This window comes from Sorex araneus, chromosome 6, assembly GCF_027595985.1.
Source record: "Sorex araneus isolate mSorAra2 chromosome 6, mSorAra2.pri, whole genome shotgun sequence".
NCBI lineage: Eukaryota > Metazoa > Chordata > Mammalia > Eulipotyphla > Soricidae > Sorex > Sorex araneus.
Genome location: NC_073307.1, coordinates 20,204,435 through 20,223,698, shown reverse-complemented (window position 1 = coordinate 20,223,698; position 19,264 = coordinate 20,204,435). Strand labels below are relative to the sequence as shown.

At 40.5% G+C, this 19,264-nt stretch overlaps 2 protein-coding genes across 2 annotated transcripts; both read left to right on the top strand.

Moving 5' to 3' along the window:
• Nucleotides 1-555: 555 nt before the first annotated feature.
• Nucleotides 556-5,315, top strand: LOC101541324 (protocadherin beta-7-like). Its single transcript, XM_004622572.2, has one exon. It carries the CDS (start codon nucleotides 683-685, stop codon nucleotides 3,071-3,073), a length of 2,391 nt encoding a protein of 796 aa, XP_004622629.2. The 5' UTR covers nucleotides 556-682; the 3' UTR covers nucleotides 3,074-5,315.
• Nucleotides 5,316-13,151: 7,836 nt separating this feature from the next.
• LOC129405703 (protocadherin beta-7-like) lies at nucleotides 13,152-15,576 on the top strand. Its single transcript, XM_055142805.1, has one exon. The coding sequence runs from the start codon at nucleotides 13,152-13,154 to the stop codon at nucleotides 15,537-15,539; it is 2,388 nt and encodes a 795-aa protein (XP_054998780.1). The 3' UTR covers nucleotides 15,540-15,576.
• The last annotated feature ends 3,688 nt before the right edge of the window (nucleotides 15,577-19,264 follow it).

The window sequence follows — 19,264 nt, the reverse complement described above, 5'->3', positions numbered from 1 at the left end:
ACAATAACATGTTTCGTGTAAGTGAAAGGGTGGTGGTAGAAACACAGAAAAATGTTCTAGAAAATATCACTGGTAAATAGTGAAGATCTTGAAAATAGAAATTGAAAAGGGTCAGTTGCACTTATAACCAACAGTTCTTAAGATATTTATAAAGAAAGGAAAGATCTTTAATACTCGTTGATTTTCTGATGGAGGTTGAATGTTCACTGCTATCACTTTTTAAAAAGGAAACTTTCAAGAAAATCAACAAAATTGTTCTATGAATTCAGATAATCAGAGGGGAAAATAATATACTCATTACTGTGACCATTTGAAATAAAAAAATGGAATGAGAATCAAAGAAGTGAAAAGTCACTGCTATTGCAGTTCATTTCAACAGCCATCTTTGCCCGCCATTCTTTAAAAAGCTGAATAAGATTCCACAAAACGCAAGGTGGCGCTGCAGGCTAAAAAGAGAAAAAGCTACAACCACATCGAACAATGTAGACAATTGCAGGGTTAAAGAAAATTGTTCAGACAGGAAGAGGAAAGGAGCCTGTGGTAATGGGTGATGAGGGAAAGTAGGAATCCCTCAGACTCGCTAAAAGCACTGATATTCTAGGCTAATTTCTAAGGATTCGGTTATTGCCATTTGTGAGAACTGCCTGAGGACCAGTGTTTTGGAAAGCTGATTAAATGAAGAATGGAAACTAAAGTGGAGCGTGCTGTGCAGAAAAGGCAAGTGCTATTTCTTTGTGTTTTTCTGGGAGTGTCTTGGGCGAGTACAGAGCCGCTTCGGTACTTTGTGGCAGAGGAAACCGAGAGAGGCACCTTTTTAGCCAATTTAGCAAAAGACCTGGGATTGGGGGCTGGGGAACTGTCAGCCAGGGAATCTAGAATCTTTTCAGATCAGAAAATACTACTTTTACTATTCAATCCGCTTACTGGTGATTTGATTCTAAATGATAAATTAGACCGAGAGGAGCTGTGTGGCCCCACGGAGCCCTGTGTGCTGCCTTTCCAGCTGCTACTAGAAAAACCCTTTCAAATTTTCAGTGCTGAACTATGGGTCAGAGACATCAATGATCATTCTCCAGTTTTTCTAGAAAAAGAGATTTCCTTGGAGATACTAGAAAGTACCACCCCAGGATCAACCTTTCTCCTAGAAAGTGCACAGGATTCAGATGTTGGAAGCAACAACCTGAAAAACTACACGATCAGCTCCAATGCCTATTTTCATATAAATGTTCATGAGAGTGGAGAGGGAACTATCTATCCTGAACTGGTACTGGATAGAGCCCTGGACCGGGAAAAAGTTCCTGAGCTCAGTTTGACCCTTACTGCCATAGATGGTGGTTCTCCACCCAGATCTGGGACCACCCAGGTACACATACAGGTTGTGGATGTAAATGACAATGCTCCTCAATTTGAACACTCACTTTACAAGGTGCAGGTACCTGAGAATAGCCCCATTGGTTCCCTAGTTATCACTGTATTGGCTAGAGATTTAGATACTGGAAGTTATGGAGAAGTAGTCTATGCAATTTTTTATGCCACTGAAAGAATTCTCAAAACATTCCAAATCAATCCGACATCAGGCAGCCTTTATCTTAAAGATGAATTGGACTATGAGACAATGCAAACTTACACTTTAACTATTCAGGCCAAAGACGGTGGAGGACTTTCTGGAAAATGTACTGTGGTGGTTGATGTAACAGATATAAATGATAACCCACCGGAACTACTAATGTCTTCAATTACAAGTCCGGTTGCAGAAAACTCTCCAGAGACCATTGTAGCTGTCTTTAGGATTAGAGACGGAGATTCAGGAAACAATGCAAAGATGGAATGCTCCATTCAAGATGACCTTCCCTTCGTTCTGAAGCAATCTGTAAAGAATTACTTCACACTGGAAACGGAGAGACCACTGGACAGAGAGAGCCAGGCAGAGTACAACATCACCATCACGGTGACAGACATGGGCAGCCCCAGGCTGCAAACCCAGCACACCATCACAGTGCTGGTGTCAGACGTGAACGACAACGCCCCCGCCTTCAGCCAGCCCTCCTACACCCTGCTGGTGGGCGAGAACAACAGCCCCGCCCTGCACATTGGAAGCGTGAGCGCCACCGACCCCGACGAGGGCAGCAACGCCCAGGTCACCTACTCGCTGCTGCCGCCCCAAGACCCGCAGCTGCCGCTCGCCTCGCTGGTGTCCATCAACGCCGACAACGGGCAGCTGTTCGCGCTGCGCTCGCTGGACTTCGAGGCCGTGCGCGCCTTCGAGTTCGGCGTGGGCGCGTGGGACCGCGGCTCGCCCGCGCTCGGCAGCCAGGCGCGCGTGCGCGTGCTGGTGCTGGACCGCAACGACAACGCGCCCTTCGTGCTGTACCCGCTGCAGAACGCGTCGGCGCCCTGCAGCGAGCTGGTGCCCAGGGCGGCAGAGGCGGGCTACCTGGTGACCAAGGTGGTGGCGGTGGACGGCGACTCGGGCCAGAACGCCTGGCTGTCGTTCCAGCTGCTCAAGGCCACGGAGCCCGGGCTCTTCAGCGTGTGGGCGCACAATGGCGAGGTGCGCACCGCGCGGCCGCTCAGCGAGCGCGACGCGCCCAAGCACAGGCTGCTGGTGCTGGTCAAGGACAATGGCGAGCCGCCGCTGTCGGCCAGCGTCACGCTGCACGTGCTGCTGGTGGACGGCTTCTCGCAGCCCTTCCTGCCGCTGCCCGACGCGCCTGCCGACGCGCCTGCGGACGACCGCCTCACCGTCTACCTGGTGGTGGCCTTGGCCTGCGTGTCGTCGCTCTTCCTCTTCTCCGTGCTGGCCTTCGTGGCTGTGCGCCTGTGCAGGCGGCCTGGCCCTCCCGCTGGGGGCCCCTACCCGCTGCCCGACGCGCACTTCCCGGGACACCTGCTGGACGTCAGTGGCACTGGGACCCTGTCGCACAGCTACCAGTATGAGGTGTGTCTGGCTGGGGGCGCTGGCACCAATGAGTTCAAGTTCCTCAAGCCCATTCTGCCCAATTTTATGGGTGAAGGGCCTGCTGGGGACATAGAGGAAAATTCTAACTTTAGAAACCAATTTGGGTTCAATTAGTAATCTGATTTGATAAGTATTTTCTAATGTATAAACTTCCGATCCCTTTCATGAACATAATGAACTTATTCTCGCATGTCTTATTGTTATGTTGTTATTTCAACCTGTGGAAGTGTTTTTCATCTAGAATATGTGGGTGGGATAATCCCACTAGTCAGCTCAGATTTTGCATGTTTTTAGAGTATAGAAATGATATTTCAAGTTATTGGCAGTGAGAGTCTTAGCAAGGCCAAATGTTTTTTTTTTTGTGTTTGACATTGAGTTTATACATCCATATCTTGTTAGGATTAAAAGAATTATAATTATTCCTTCTATGCCTGGATCTTAACTATAACTGGAAGTGATGACTTTGTGTTTTGCTTTAGGTCCACACACACTAGCTCTGTGTCAGGAATAATTCTGGCAGAGCTTTGGGTTGAGGGGACCACATATGTGGTGTCCCGGGTTGAACCTAGTTGGCCATGTATAAGGCAGACACTTAATCCCCTGTATTTTCTCTCTGACCCCAGTGCATAAAGCTTGCTACACTGTTAACTGTTGGATTTTATAGTGTTGTTTTGAAAATACTGTTGCCTTTCTCAAATGAGTCATTGTTTTATCTGGATTTTTTTCTAAATTGAATCTTTTAGATTATATATTCAGACCACCTGTTATTATTTTTTGGTTTTGTTTCTTTGGGTGCTTGGGTTCCCAACTGGCATCTGCTTGGAGGACCTCTTGGTGCTGGAGACTGAGCCTGGGCTCTTGAATTCAAAACTTTGCTCCAGCTCTTTGAGTCATCTTTCTTGCCTAGTTGTTGTTATTATTATTATTATTATTTTGCTTTCTGGGTCACACCTGGCACTGCACAGGGGTTACTCCTGACTTCACACTCAGGAATTGCTCCTGGCGGTGCTTGGGGGACCGTATGGGATGCTGGGAATAAAACTTGGGTTGGCCACATGCAAGGCAAAAACCCTACACGCTGTGCAATCAGTCCAGCCCCTAGCCTAGTTTTTTTAAAAGGCAAATTCCCTTAAAAAAGAATGGAAAAATATTGGTGGACTATTATTTTTTAAAAGTATTGATAACTCCCTGCAGTACTCAGTGACTCCACTTGGCAGTCAGATTTGTTATGCCTTTAGCAGCTGAGCCTAAACCCTGGCTCCTATAACTTTGTCCATGATGAATGGTTTGGCATGTCAGTAACTATTCCTGTTTTACTTCTAAAAATAATATTGTCACACAATTCAATCATTGATAACAAAAATTAAAGCCAAATAACATCATTTCTCATAGTCAAAATTTTCATTAATATTATAATTTTTTCTGCATGTGTATCTTAATATAAATAATTTTATAATTAACTTTTAGTATTACAATTAACATTATCGAATTTTACTTGACTATTGTAAAACAAAGCAATTTGAAATGAGAGTTTTATAAATAATCTCTACAAATTAAATAAGATTTTGATGCATTTTAAGTATTAGCATCACTTAACTGTGTTTCTCTCCTCATCTTACTTTGTCACTGTCACTGTCACTTCATTCCATTGCTCATCGATTTGCTCGATGTAACGTCTCCATTGTGAGACTTGTTGTTACTGTTTTTGGCATATCAAATACGCCATGGGTAGCTTGCCAGGCTCTGCCATGCGGGCAAGATACTCTCGGTAGCTTGCCAGGCTCTCTGAGAGGGGCAGAGGAATCAAACCCAGGTTGGCCGCATACAAAGCAAATGATCTGCCGCTGTGCTATCCCTCCAGCCCATTATGGGCTTACTTTATGATTTTTGTTATATAGAATTATCTTTCAAATTATTACAACATTACAGTTAATTTATAAAAACAATTCCCATAATTATATAGACATTTTATGTTTCTAAATTTTAATCTAAACTTATACAATTTCCAAATTAACCAAGCCTGACTTCAGGTAATAATTTTTAAAGCTTTTATTTTATTTTTGCTTGCTATTTACTTCAATTTTTCTAAAATCTTTTTTCTCAAATATCAATTTTTTCTCAAATATCAGTTTTTTAAGACATAAACTTGCAGATTTCCTCTACTTCATCCCTTAGTATTTAAATAATTGAGTAAACGTTGTTTATGCATGAGTCATCTTTACATGGAGTGTCTTTTCTTTAGCTTCAATAATTGCCTGATTTTCTCTTTACTTTCCTGTCTATATATGTTTTAAATTATCATGTACTTGCTAAAGAGATTCTTTGTATTATTATTAAACTTTAAAGAAATTTCTCAGTTCCATTGTTTTTTCTTGGAGTCATCCAGATTCGTACTCAAATATTTTTCTTTCTGGATCTATTGCACAGCTGGTGGTTTGGGACTTACATGACCCTATGAATTTCTTCCAATTTTTGTGTTTGATTTATTTTGTAGATTTTTTGTCGTCTTATTTTAGTTTGCTCCCTTGAGCTCCTGATGAGTATTTGATGATAAATTTATTGAGAGCTGAACACATGAATATGTTTAAATGTTGACTTAATTATTTTGACATGTTTGAAAATAGATTAGTCATTATTCCTAGTATTTTAAAGGCATTCCTTAATTTTCTTCTTATATTCAAAGTGAGATGTTCAACATTGTTGCAACAATGTTGCAGTAAGGTTTAACTTGACAGTTAAACATTTACGACATAATCATGAAAGAAATATACATTTTTGGGGAGGATCACATAACTGTCTCTGGAGGTTTTTGTGTTGTGGCCTGCCGGAGAGCAGCCTGATCAGCCCCCTTTCATTAACTAAGTTGATGTACTAACCAATGATATTCAGCCACATAGGCAAAATATACAAATTAACTTAGTCAATGGAAACAGTATCAAAGTCAGTTACACCCGGAAGTATTGTCGGTTACAGTAACAGTAACAGAAAAACGATGTTTACAGCCAAACCTAGCTAGGCCTGAGATTATGGGATGTTGTATACCAACAAACATTATGATTTCCATTCACGTTTGACATTTGTGCTTTCCTCTAGATTCTAGGTTAGGGGTTATTTTGTCACTTCCCAGTATTAGTTGACGTCTGGAAACATTTTAGGCTGCTGTTTCTGGCATCTAGAGGGTTGAGATCTGTAATGCTGTTGACTATTTGACAATGCACAGGGCTATTCCCAACAAATTATCTAACCCCAAATGCCAATAGTACAGAGGCTGAGAAATATGGCTCTATTTACTCTAGATTAGGTTACTAATTAATTTATTCTTTTATCTCCAATGATGATAAAGTTTATTATGTGTCATTGTGTAAGAAATTTACCTCTCATTGTACTGTGTAGTCAATCAGATCAGTTAATCTTGAGACATGTTGTTCAGACTCAATCATGATTTGCTTCTGTGTCTGTTAACGTTTATTTAAAGTTTTTTACCTCCACTTAATTTTTATGGTGCCAGTAATTGAACCTAGGACCTCATACATGTAAGTCAAATGGTCCATCATGGAGTCAGATCCCCTTATATATTCTTAATTAATAATTCCTGTTCATTTTCTAGTTATTATTTCTTTTCATTGTCTAGTAACCTCCTAGAGCTTGTCATTTTTTGTTATCTTTCTTTATTATATTTATTTTTATTTTCCTAGATGTTATATAGTTTAATCCTTGTGATGAATTTTCTGTGTTTACTCATTTTTGCCTGAGATGATTCAATGATCTGAAATGCACAATTAACACATGGAAGTCCCAGGTTCACTCTGCAGAAAGGCGTGATCCCTCAAGCAACCTCTGGCTGCACTGGGAGTAACCCTTGGGGCACCTCTATGTATGGCTTACAAGCAAAATTAAAAAGCTATTTTTCGGGGCTGAGCAATAGCACAGCGGATAGGGTGTTTGCCTTGCACTTGACCGACCTGGGTTTGATTCCCAGCATCCCATATGGTCCCTTGAGCACTGCCAGGGGTAATTCCTGAGTGCAGAGCCAGGAGTAACCCCTGTGCATTGCCAGGTGTGAACCCCCTGCCCCGCAAAAAACACCCTCTTTTTCTCAAAATGTATTTTTCTATGTAGAGTTTTTATATCTTTAGTTTTTGTTTAGAACAATTTATATTGCAAATACCCTTATTTTATTTTTTATTTTAGCTTTTGGGCCACAGCCAGTGGTGCTCAGGGGTTATTCCTGGCTCTGCACTCAGGGATCACTCCTGACTGATCTCAGGGTACTTTATGGGCTGGTGGGTATTGAACTCAAGTTGGCTGCATGCAAGGCAAGTGCCCCACCCATTTCCAGTGAGCACCACAGCTAAAAGCATATAAAAATCACATTCAGCATGGTTATCACAACATGATCATCACATGATCATGACAACAGCAAAGAGAAGAGGGAAGAAGAGAGGAAATAAAATCAATATAAAAATAAAGTTAAACGGAGAAGTGAAAGTTTTCAAAAAAAGAAAACTTGGAAAATAACCTCATACTTAGGAAAAGGAAATCTCAATGAAATGGTTTTAAGACAAAAATAAGGATCTCTTAAAGCATACAGTTTGGTGGGTTTCTGAAATATTCAAGATTTACAATCATTACTACTCTCTAATTCCAAAATATTCACACATTTTCATCAGCATGTAAAAACTTGTATCTATTAATAGTATTGAATACAATTCCCTTATCTCCAACCCTTGACAGCCAGCAATCAACTTTATGTTTCTATGAATTTGCCTGTTGTGGACATTTCATACACTTAGAATCATAGGCTATGTGTCATTTTGTGTCTGATTGTTTTATGGAGCACTGAAGAATCATAACTCCAAAATTAGATACTGAGTATTGTTAAAATTGCCTTCCAAGCAGTTTACTCTTAGTAGTCACTAGAGAAAGGAATCACTTTTTCCTGTTTCAGTTACATAATAACCCATTTCTTCATCTTAGCATAGTTCATAAGTTTAGTTTCTTGATGACTTTAAATGAATCATTATATTAGAATTTTCACTGGCAAACTTGAAGGGGAAATATGTGACCACTGAAATATAAAATACCTTACATTCAGCTATTCTTGCCAACATTTACAAACATTTCAGTTCTCCTCTCAAATATATGGCAAATTTTCCAAAATGTCAACTCCACTTCCTCTTTAAGTTATACACTGCCATGTGATTTAATTTAGCTAACAACATGTGGGAAAATATGGCATGATAGTTTCTGGAATGAAGCCTTTAAAGATAGTACGCCTGTCATTTGCTTTCCAAACTATAGCGATCATGAAAGCAGATGTGGAGAAGGTGTCCCCTCATATTATGAGGACCCTGTACTAAATTGTATAGGATATACAATGAGAGAGAGAAGGTGAGGCTCTGAGAAAAATAATCTAGCCTCCCTGAATTATGCAGACCTACACCTCTTTCACACTCAATTCCTTGTTTTTTCAATTTATGAGCAGTTCTTTTTAAATTGGGGAATCCGGCTAGTTCAAGTGGAAAGACTAATTCACAATGACCCGACAGTTTCCAACCACAAGCTTTGCAAGTTCACTGTAAAGTAACACTCACAAAAGACACATCCTTACAACATGCTCAGAGCAATAACTCAGCTTTTCAGTCTTCTAAACTAAATTTCAAAGATATCTGAAGGAGAACACTGAGAAAGTTTCTAATATGAAATAAACAAAAACAAAGGAGAAAGGTGGCAGAGATAAATAGCCCACTGAATTAAGGCACCATTTTGCAAACTTATAGTCATAAGTTCAACCCCAAACATTCCACATGTGCTGAGAATGATCTTGGCATCTACTCTTTTGAGGTATATACACCCTCAAAACTGTTCTATCTTTGATCCTCTACTCTGCATGCAATTCCTGATCTCATTCTAGGTGTGCGTAAGCACCACAAAAAGAGATGTGACCCCTGGTGAGCATTACAACTGAAAAGAGGTTTAAATGCCACAGTCAGGAACTGGGACCTCTGGTGAGTGAGTGTGTGTGTGTGTGTGTGTGTGTGAGCAGCACAGTGACTTCTGGCAAGCACTAAAATCACAACTTGTGTGCCTTGACTAAGAGTACAACCTGCAATTACCAGCTGTGCAATAACTGTAAAAAAAAGTGCAAACCTCTGTGGGAATTGTGGTCAAGTGTACAAGTATCTCAACTTAAGGTGGAACTTCCAGTGAGCACCACAGCTAAAAGCATATAAAAACCACATTCAGCAGGGTGTAAGCGATGGTCATCACAACAACAAAGGAAGACGAAAGAAGAGAGGAAATAAAATAAATAAAAGAATAAAGGTAAACTTGAGAAATGGAAGTCTTCAAAAAAGAAGAAAACTTGGAAAATAACCTCATGCTTAGGAAAAGGAAATCTCAATGAAATGCTTTGAAGACAAAAACAGTATTCTATAAAAAGTGCAAAAATATTTTAAATGGCAAACAGGAGAAACAAAAATAAGGATGCTAGAGGTCATGCCAGAGGTCCGATGTCTGAATAGTAGGAATTTCAATAATAAGAGAGTTGGCGGTGGGGAAGCTAGTAATATTGTGGCCAGAGAGAAAGAGAGAGAGTATAGCAGATTGCCTTGCATGCAGCCAACCAGAGTTTAATCCCTGACACCCCCAGGGGTGGTCTCTGAGTGCAAAGCCAGAAGTAAGCCCTGAGCACTGCCAGGAATGCCCCCCCAAGAAAAGAATGTTAGCAATAAAGTAATTAGAAATTTTAAGGAACAAATCAGTTTCCTAATTTAAATGATTACTCAATTATACTAGACTGAGATAGATAAATCATCATTTAAAAAATGATTTTAAAAAGTCTAACAAGAGGACATGGAAGATCAAGTGGTAGAGCACCTCCCCAGAAAGGTCCTGAATTTGATCCCTGGCAATGCATTACCCCAAGAAGACTGCAATGCCTGACCAGCATCAATAGGCATAACTCCCAGAGTTCACCTCTCTAAAATACTTTAAGAAATGAAAATACAGAGAACATATAGAATATAGGAAATAAAACTTGCTTTATCCTTCTTAACAAATACATTTGTTTGGGGTATTCATTCACATAATATTTTAAACCTCTAAAGAAAAATTATTTTTAATGGAAAACTATATAATAAAATTTTAATCAACCTATAATAAATTTCACTAAAGTCTAAGGACAGAATAAAGATATTTCATACACTCAAGTTCATAACAAAAATTAACTGTCATACAACATTTTCTAGAAACTATTGCAAGATCTGTCTTGAAATAAAAAATAATCAGAGAGAAGAAGTCAGAAGAAACAGAAAAGACAAGATTTTAAGCAGGACAAAGTGAAATGAATCCCCAGATGAGGGTGAAGAATGACCAGAGATGACAACTTTGTCTTAAATGTAGTAAACAATTTATCCAGATTAGAGCTATAGAACTTAAGCATGTTTTTCTTTGGTTTGGGGGGCATATCTCGTGGTGCTCATGGATCATTCATGGTAGTGTTCAGGGGACCATGTGTGGTGCTGTGGATTGAACACAGGTTGGCCACGTGCAAGGAAAACATCCTACCCATTGTACTATTGCTGTGCCCCAACTCAGGCATTTTGTAGACTGTCATCACAAAATCTATGTCTTCTTTTTAATTAAATGAAACTTGGAAGAATGATACATTAAAGTGCCACTGTCATCCCATAGTTCATCGATTTGCTCGAGCGGGAACCAGTAACATCTCCATTGTGAGACTTGTTACTGTTTTTGGCATATCGAATATGCCACAGGTAGCTTGCCAGGTTCTGCCATGCAGACGAGATACTCTCCGTAGCTTGTCGGGCTTTCTGAGGGGGGTGAAGAAATCGAACCCGGGTCGGCCGTGTGCAAGGCAAACGCCCTACCCACTGTGCTATCGCTCCAGCCCACATTAAAGTAATAGTTGAAAAAATCATAGTAATAGGAAATTCAACTAGAATAAGAGGTAGAAAGAATTGTAAGAATGAGAGCAAATGAATGTACTGGTATGTTATCTAAGCAGCAGATTAATAGATCTACTCCAAATTTAAAGGAAAATTGTATCTCAGGACATAAGGTTATGTATATGTTAAAAGATGTGCTGAGAAGCAATTGGAAATAGGGGGAAATAAGTGGTGGAAGTAAGTGAAAATTGCTCATAGCAATTGTCAACATAAAACAAGTATGAGAACCAGGAATGTAGCTCAATGGTAAAACAATTGCTTTGCATGTATTAGGCCCAAGTTTGATTACTGGTATTGTACATTTTCATACCAAAAATTTATTTGTTTTAAAATGGGGAAAAATCTGGATGGGGGAGAAAGTGCAGGGGTTAAAATACTTGCTTTGCATGCCACCTACCAGATATGATCCCGTAGCACTGCAAGGAAAGAATACTGAGCATAACCAGAAGTAATCCCTGAGCACTGCTGGGTGTGATAAAGAAAATATGGCTAGCGCATAACAATGCACTCAATAAAATAGCCTTGGAATTCTGTAAGAGCTAAGATTTAATCTAACAAGGAGACAACCTATAACAATAAACCAGTAAATTTTAAAAAGCAAAATACATATTAATGGAAGAAGATATAATTAAAACTATTTAAATAGCTGCCAATTGGGAAGAAAACTGTGAAATATGAAGAAAAAGGAATAAACCTATTGTAGTTTATTATAAATCTCTCAGTATCATTTAATTTTGAAATAAGATCATATTCTCATATTCTCTGAAAAAAAGCTACCTTTCAAATTACTTGTAAAATAGAGATCTTGCAAGTATCTCCAATAATACAGAAAATATTAAGCATTACTAAAAAGATGGATATAACCAAAGATCAACACAATGAAACCTAATAAAATAAAATTTCAAATCCAGATAAAAATGGATTTTAAAATATAATACAAATTACTTAAAAGTAAACAAAATGGAAGAAAAACTGCACAGATCAATAACTAAAAGTAAAATTGAAGATATTCAAGATTTACCACCAGTGAAGACACCAAACTCAATTCATTCAAATGTCAAGTTATGATTAATCATGCAAAAATAGGTAAGAATACAATTACAAGGGGAAAATATCCTAATCCATTCAGTGAGGACAGTTCAACATCAAACCACATAAGTTAATATATACCCGCACACACATATAGAGAGCATCTTGGGTCAGAAAAACCCTAAAATGATATTGACACATCAAATCCATGTGAATTAAAAAGTTACTTATTAGGAGTCGCTTATATTTTAAGAACCTTGATAATTAAAATCTAAATAGCAAAGGCCTAATTATAACATATACAAAGAGACTTTAAAAATATGAAGGAGAAAATTAAACTTGATTCAAAAAAGGAGCATTTATCCCAAACTGAGCAACTATCATATTTCAAACAAAATCTAGAAGCACTTACACAAAGTTGACTTCCTTGAAACTCTTATTTTTAAAAATATTTGTTACATATAGCCTGAAAATGTTAATCATTGTGATTATGTGTGAATAACATATTTAGTGTAAGTGAAAGGGTAGTAGTAGAAACACACAAAAAAAATGTTCTAGAAAATATCACTGGTAAATAGTGAAGATCTTGAAAGTTAAAATGGAAAAGGGTCAGTTGCACTTAGGACCACCAGTTCTTAAGCAATTTAGAAAGAAAGGAAAGATCTTCAATATTTGTTGACTTTCTGATGGAGGTTGCATGTTCTCGTTTATTCACTACTATTACTTTTTAAAATGGAAGCTTTCAAGAAAATCAACAAAATTGTTCTATGAATTCAGACAATCAAAGGATAAAATAATGTACTCATTACTGTGACAATTTGAAATAAAAGATGGAATGAAAGATCAAAGATGAAGTGAAAACTCACTGCTGTTGCAGTTCATTTCAACCATCTCCCCCCCCTCCCATTCATTAAAATGCTGAATAAGACTTCACAAAACGCAAGGTGGCGCTGCAGGCTAAAAAGAGAAAAAGCTACAACCACATGAAAGGATGTAGTCAACTGCAGGGTTAAAGAAAATTGTCCAGACAGGAAGAGGAAAGGAGCCTGTGGTAATTGGAGTTGGGGGAAAGTGGAGATTCCTCATCCTCGCTACAAGCACTGATATTCTAGGATAATTTCTAAGGATTTGCTTATTGCCATTTGTGAGAACTGCTTGAGGACCAGTATATTTGAGAACTGATTAAATGAAGAATGGAGACTAAAGTGGAGCGTGCTGTGCAGAAAAGGCAAGTTCTATTTCTTTGTGTTTTTCTGGGAGTGTCTTGGGCGAGTACAGAGCCGCTTCGGTACTTTGTGGCAGAGGAAACCGAGAGAGGCACCTTTCTGGCCAATTTAGCAAAAGACCTGGGCTTTGGGGCTGAGGAACTGTCAGCCAGGGGATCTAGAATATTTTCAGATCAGAAAATACTATTTTTACTATTCAATCCGCTTACTGGTGATTTGATTTTAAATGATAAATTAGACCGAGAGGAGCTGTGTGGCCCCACGGAGCCCTGTGTGTTGCCTTTCCAGCTACTGCTAGAAAAACCATTTCAGATTTTCCGTGCTGAACTATGGGTCAGAGACATCAATGATCATTCTCCAGTTTTTCTAGAGAAAAAGATTTCCTTGGAGATACTAGAAAGTACCACCCCAGGATCAACCTTTCTCCTAGAAAGTGCACAGGATTCAGATGTTGGAAGCAACAACCTGAAAAACTACACGATCAGCTCCAATGCCTATTTTCATATAAATGTTCATGATAGTGGAGAAGGAACTATCTATCCTGAACTGGTACTGGATAGAGCCCTGGACCGGGAAAAAGTTCCTGAGCTCAGTTTGACCCTTACAGCCATAGATGGTGGTTCTCCACCCAGATCTGGGACCACCCAGGTACACATACAGGTTGTGGATGTAAATGACAATGCTCCCCAATTTGAACACTCACTTTACAAGGTGCAGGTACCTGAGAATAGCCCCATTGGTTCCCTAGTTATCACTGTATCGGCTAGAGATTTAGATACTGGAAGTTATGGAGAAGTAGTCTATGCATTTTTTTATGCCACTGAAAGAATTCTCAAAACATTCCAAATCAATCCGACATCAGGCAGCCTTTATCTTAAAGATGAATTGGACTATGAGACAATGCAAACTTACACTTTAACTATTCAGGCCAAAGATGGTGGAGGACTTTCTGAAAAATGCACTGTGGTGGTTGATGTAACAGATATAAATGATAACCCACCGGAACTACTAATGTCTTCACTTACAAGCCCGGTTGCAGAAAACTCTCCAGAGAGCATTGTAGCTGTCTTTAGGATTAGAGACAGGGATTCAGGAAACAACGCAAAGATGGAATGCACCATTCAAGATGACCTTCCCTTCGTTCTGAAGCAATCTGTAGAGAACTACTTCACACTGGAAACGGAGAGACCACTGGACAGAGAGAGCCAGGCAGAGTACAACATCACCATCACGGTGACAGACATGGGCATCCCCAGGATGCAAACACAGCACACCATCACAGTGCTGGTGTCAGACGTGAACGACAACGCCCCCGCCTTCAGCCAGCCCTCCTACACCCTGCTGGTGGGCGAGAACAACAGCCCCGCCCTGCACATTGGAAGCGTGAGCGCCACCGACCCCGACGAGGGCAGCAACGCCCAGGTCACCTACTCGCTGCTGCCGCCCCAAGACCCGCAGCTGCCGCTCGCCTCGCTGGTGTCCATCAACACCAACAACGGGCAGCTGTTCGCGCTGCGCTCGCTGGACTTCGAGGCCGTGCGCGCCTTCGAGTTCGGCGTGGGCGCGAGGGACCGCGGCTCGCCCGCGCTCGGCAGCCAGGCGCGCGTGCGCGTGCTGGTGCTGGACCGCAACGACAACGCGCCCTTCGTGCTGTACCCGCTGCAGAACGCGTCGGCGCCCTGCAGCGAGCTGGTGCCCAGGGCGGCTGAGGCGGGCTACCTGGTGACCAAGGTGGTGGCGGTGGACGGCGACTCGGGCCAGAACGCCTGGCTGTCGTTCCAGCTGCTCAAGGCCACGGAGCCCGGGCTCTTCAGCGTGTGGGCGCACAATGGCGAGGTGCGCACTGCGCGGCCGCTCAGCGAGCGCGACGCGCCCAAGCACAGGCTGCTGGTGCTGGTCAAGGACAATGGCGAGCCGCCGCTGTCGGCCAGCGTCACGCTGCACGTGCTGCTGGTGGACGGCTTCTCGCAGCCCTTCCTGCCGCTGCCCGACGCGCCTGCCGACGCGCCTGCGGACGACCGCCTCACCGTCTACCTGGTGGTGGCCTTGGCCTGCGTGTCGTCGCTCTTCCTCTTCTCCGTGCTGGCCTTCGTGGCTGTGCGCCTGTGCAGGCGGCCCGGCCCTTCCGCGGGGGGGCCGTACCCGCTGCCCGACGCGCACTTCCCGGGACACCTGCTGGACGTCAGTGGCGCTGGGACCCTGTCGCACAGCTACCAGTATGAGGTGTGTCTGGCTGGGGGCGCTGGCACCAATGAGTTCAAGTTCCTCAAGCCCATTGTCCCTAATGTGCAGTCCCAGAGCACAGGAAGGGAAGTGGGAGAATACCCTTCAATTGGGAATGATATGGGTTTCTGATAGAGAATGAGAGAAATAAATGTTGGTGTTGTGTCTGTAGATATTCCTTTTAAAAAAATTTCCTTGAAGGCCAAATCTGTGCTCTTGCGTGGACATTGCATGGTTCCTGCATAGTTAGTTTAGAGTGATCCCTCAAAATGATTGGTAATAAATTTATTCTGTATTACTTGTAGTAAAAGCGTTTCATATTATTTTAAATACGTTTAAATCTATAGGACAAATAAATATACAGAAAGTATGTAGTTTTAGTCCTAAAAGCCTTCCTTAAAGCCTGGAGTGAAAATGTCACTAAAATTTTCAGGGTAAATTATACACTGTGAATTATACACATGAAAATTCTTTTTTTTTTTTTTTTTGCTTTTTGGGTCACACCCGGCAATGCATAGGGGTTACTCCTGGCTTTGCACTCAGGAGTTACTCCTGGCGGTGCTTAGGGGACCATATTCGATGCTGGGAATCGTTCCCGGGTTGGCCGCGTGCAAGGGAAACGCCATTCCCGCTGGGCTATTGCTCCAGCCCCCATATTTAAAAAAAAAAATTTTCCACATGAAAATTCTTAAGTTCTGATTTTTTTATTGCCTTCAAATTTTTTGCTACTTTTGAGTTGAATTGCAATGCTATATAACTACTGTCCTAATTTTTAGAAACAGAGAATGTAACATATCTTTTAAAACTTATCATCAACAATATTTTATAACTTAGAGCACAGTGATAGGGCATTTGCCTTGCTCGCAGCCGACCCGAGTTTGATTCCTCCGCCTGTCTCGGAGAGCCTGGCTAGCTACGAAGAGTATCTCCCCCGCACAGCAGAGCCTGGCAAGCTATCCGTGCCGTATTAGATATGCCAAAAACAGTAACAACAAGTGGAGATGTTATCGGTGCCCGCTTGAGCAAATCGATGAACAACGGGATGACAGTGACAGTGACTCTTAGAAGTAAACTGATTACTGGAGGCCACTTAGAAATTTACAAACAGTTGTCTCCAGATTTACACATTTGGTAAATTTGCTAATGTCACTAACTAGTAAATAGTTGAGATGAGCATCTGTACTGTATCTGTCTGACTACCACTTAGCTGGCATGCAACTCTGTTTATTACTGACATATCTATCTGTCACCTGGCAGATTTCTCCTAAATAATAAGTCTTTTCTCTTAATTATATTCCAGTTCATAATTTAATATGTTTGAGAATAACAATGTATATATTTGTGTGCAGTTTTATTTCTTATAATTCAATAATCCATTTTTTCTAGATCAATTCTTCATGTACTCTTATTGAAATCTGATCTAATCAGAAGGTCAATCAAACCTTTTGACTTGTTGCCTTGATATCTGACTCCTTTATCACAGGGAGTTTAACGGTTCCAAATAGAAATTTTGCACTACTTTTATTACTTCATTTTCTTTTGTTTTTTGGTCACACCCAGAATTGCTCAGGGGTTACTCCTGGCTCTGCAGTCAGGAATTACTCCTGGAGGTGGTTGGGGGACCATATGGGATGACGGGGATTGAACCTAGGTCAGCCATGTGCAAGGCAAACGCCCTATCCGCTGTGCTATCACTCTGGCCCCCATTATTACTTCAATTTTTATCTCCACGAAGTAACTTCTTTAAAGTACTCTTGTCTGCTTTTACAATTCCTTACCCTTTTAACTTTTTACACAGAAAATATCTAGTTTTATTTCTAAAAGCCTTTCTTAAAGCCTAGAATGCAAGTGTTATTTTACTTGGGAACAATTATACAGTGTGAGCTAGTACATGAAAATTGTTAAGCTGTGCTTTCAAATGTTTTCTTGCTACTTTTGAGTTGAATTAAAATGCTATGTAACCACTGTCCCCCCTGTCCTAAGTTTTAGAAACACAAAATGTAACATATCTTTTAAAAACTTCCTCATCATCAACACTATTTTATAATTTACTCTTAGAAGTAAACCAATTAGTGGAGGCCACTTAGAAATGAACAAACCGGTGTTTTGATATAGTTCAGTTTTGAACTTGAAAGTACAAGAGAAAGAAAAGATTTAAATAACTAAAGTTAAGAGAAATAAATTATCATTGGAGATTCTGTAGAGTTGAGAAGACTGGTTTGTTAAAATAATCTTTAACTGTGGCCTGAGAGATGGTACAGAGGGTAGGGTATTTGTCTACCACATGGCCTACCACAAGAACCTTGTCCTCCAGAGCACCAACAGGAGAAATTCCAGGTGTGGCCCCCAAACAACCAAACAAACCTTTAAGTTCTTTTTCTTTAACAATTTTCCAGAAAAGTTTTTCATTCCTGTTCTCAATATGCTAGCCTGGTAACTTTTTAATTTATTTATTGGGGGCATATCAAGTGTTTAGGACTTATTCCACTCTTTTTTTGCTTTTTGGATCACACCCAGCGGTGCACAGGAGTTACTCCTGGCTCTGCAGTCAGGAATTACCCCTGGCGGTGCTCAGGGGACCATATGGGATGCTGGGAATCGAACCTGGGTTGGCTGCATGCAAGGCAAATGCCCTACCCGCTGTGCTATTGCTCTAGCCCCTTATTCCACTCTTGGTGGTACTTGTGAACCATATATGGTACTGGGGATGGAACTAAGGTTGTCTGTGTGCAAGACAAGACATTACATCTGTATTATCTCTCATACCCAGTCCTATAACTCTTCTAATGGTTCTGAACATTAATAATAGGATATAATATATTCATCTAAGGACAAATTAAACCAAATCAAACCCCATGGGCTGTGAATATGGCTTAAAGGGCTGGAGATCATGCTTTGCACAAAGAGCCCCAGATCAGATCCTCAGCTCTACAAGGTCCTTGAGCACTACCAGGTGGCACAGTAATCCTACAGCAATCAGAACTTAATGGTTTCAGTAGTATCAAGATAAAATTATTCTCAATAAATAACATGAAAAAAGGAGGAGGGAACTTTATACAATAAAATGAAGTTAGAGACTTACAAATGAAATATAACGTGGATTTGTACAAATCTTGATTCAAATAGCTTCAAGAACTTTGAATTAAATAGATACTAGCTTCCATTAAGTTCACTTACTAGGTATAATAATGGCAGTAGAATTGTTTTAAGATATTAATACCTTAGGATCTATGGCAAAGTAGTTGTGGGTTAAAATTTATATCACTTAATACGTGAACATGTGGGAGAGATAAATAACTATGTAAAATACTGATAACAGTTGGAAATAGCATGAGGATCCAAAGGTTCAGCATACTATTCTCCTTTACAGAGTTTGAAAATTTTTTAAATAAGAGGACTTTTTATTTGATTCTGAGAGTGGAGTTAAACAATAATAGGATATCCTTCCTAGGTACAGAATCATTCCTGCTTTCACCTCTACTAGACAAACCCTTCTGATTCTTCTTGTTTTATCCTATGACACAATAGAATCCCGTTTCTCCAAGGAGAACCCTGGGTACTTTTCTAGTCACATCAATGGACTCTTGCAAACTCAGCCACCTGAATGACATCAAATTACTCTTTGGCATCAAATTTCTCACGATCTCTTTCTCTGTGTAGTTAATTTCCCTCCTCCTTCATTTCCTCATCTGAAACATGGGAAAACTCACAGCAGCCTTACTGTAGACACCACTATTTCCTCCAATTTAAAGATGAGGAAATGGAGGTAGGTATTAAATAATATGTCCAAGGTTTATAGCTAATCATTCTCATATTTTATGGCCATAAAATATGTACTTCTAAAAGCTTTCTGTGTT

Coding starts and splice junctions, on each gene's coding strand:
- LOC101541324 (XM_004622572.2), top strand. CDS start 683: ATGGAAACTAAAGTGGAGCGTGCTGTGCAGAAAAGGCAAGTGCTATTT.
- LOC129405703 (XM_055142805.1), top strand. CDS start 13,152: ATGGAGACTAAAGTGGAGCGTGCTGTGCAGAAAAGGCAAGTTCTATTT.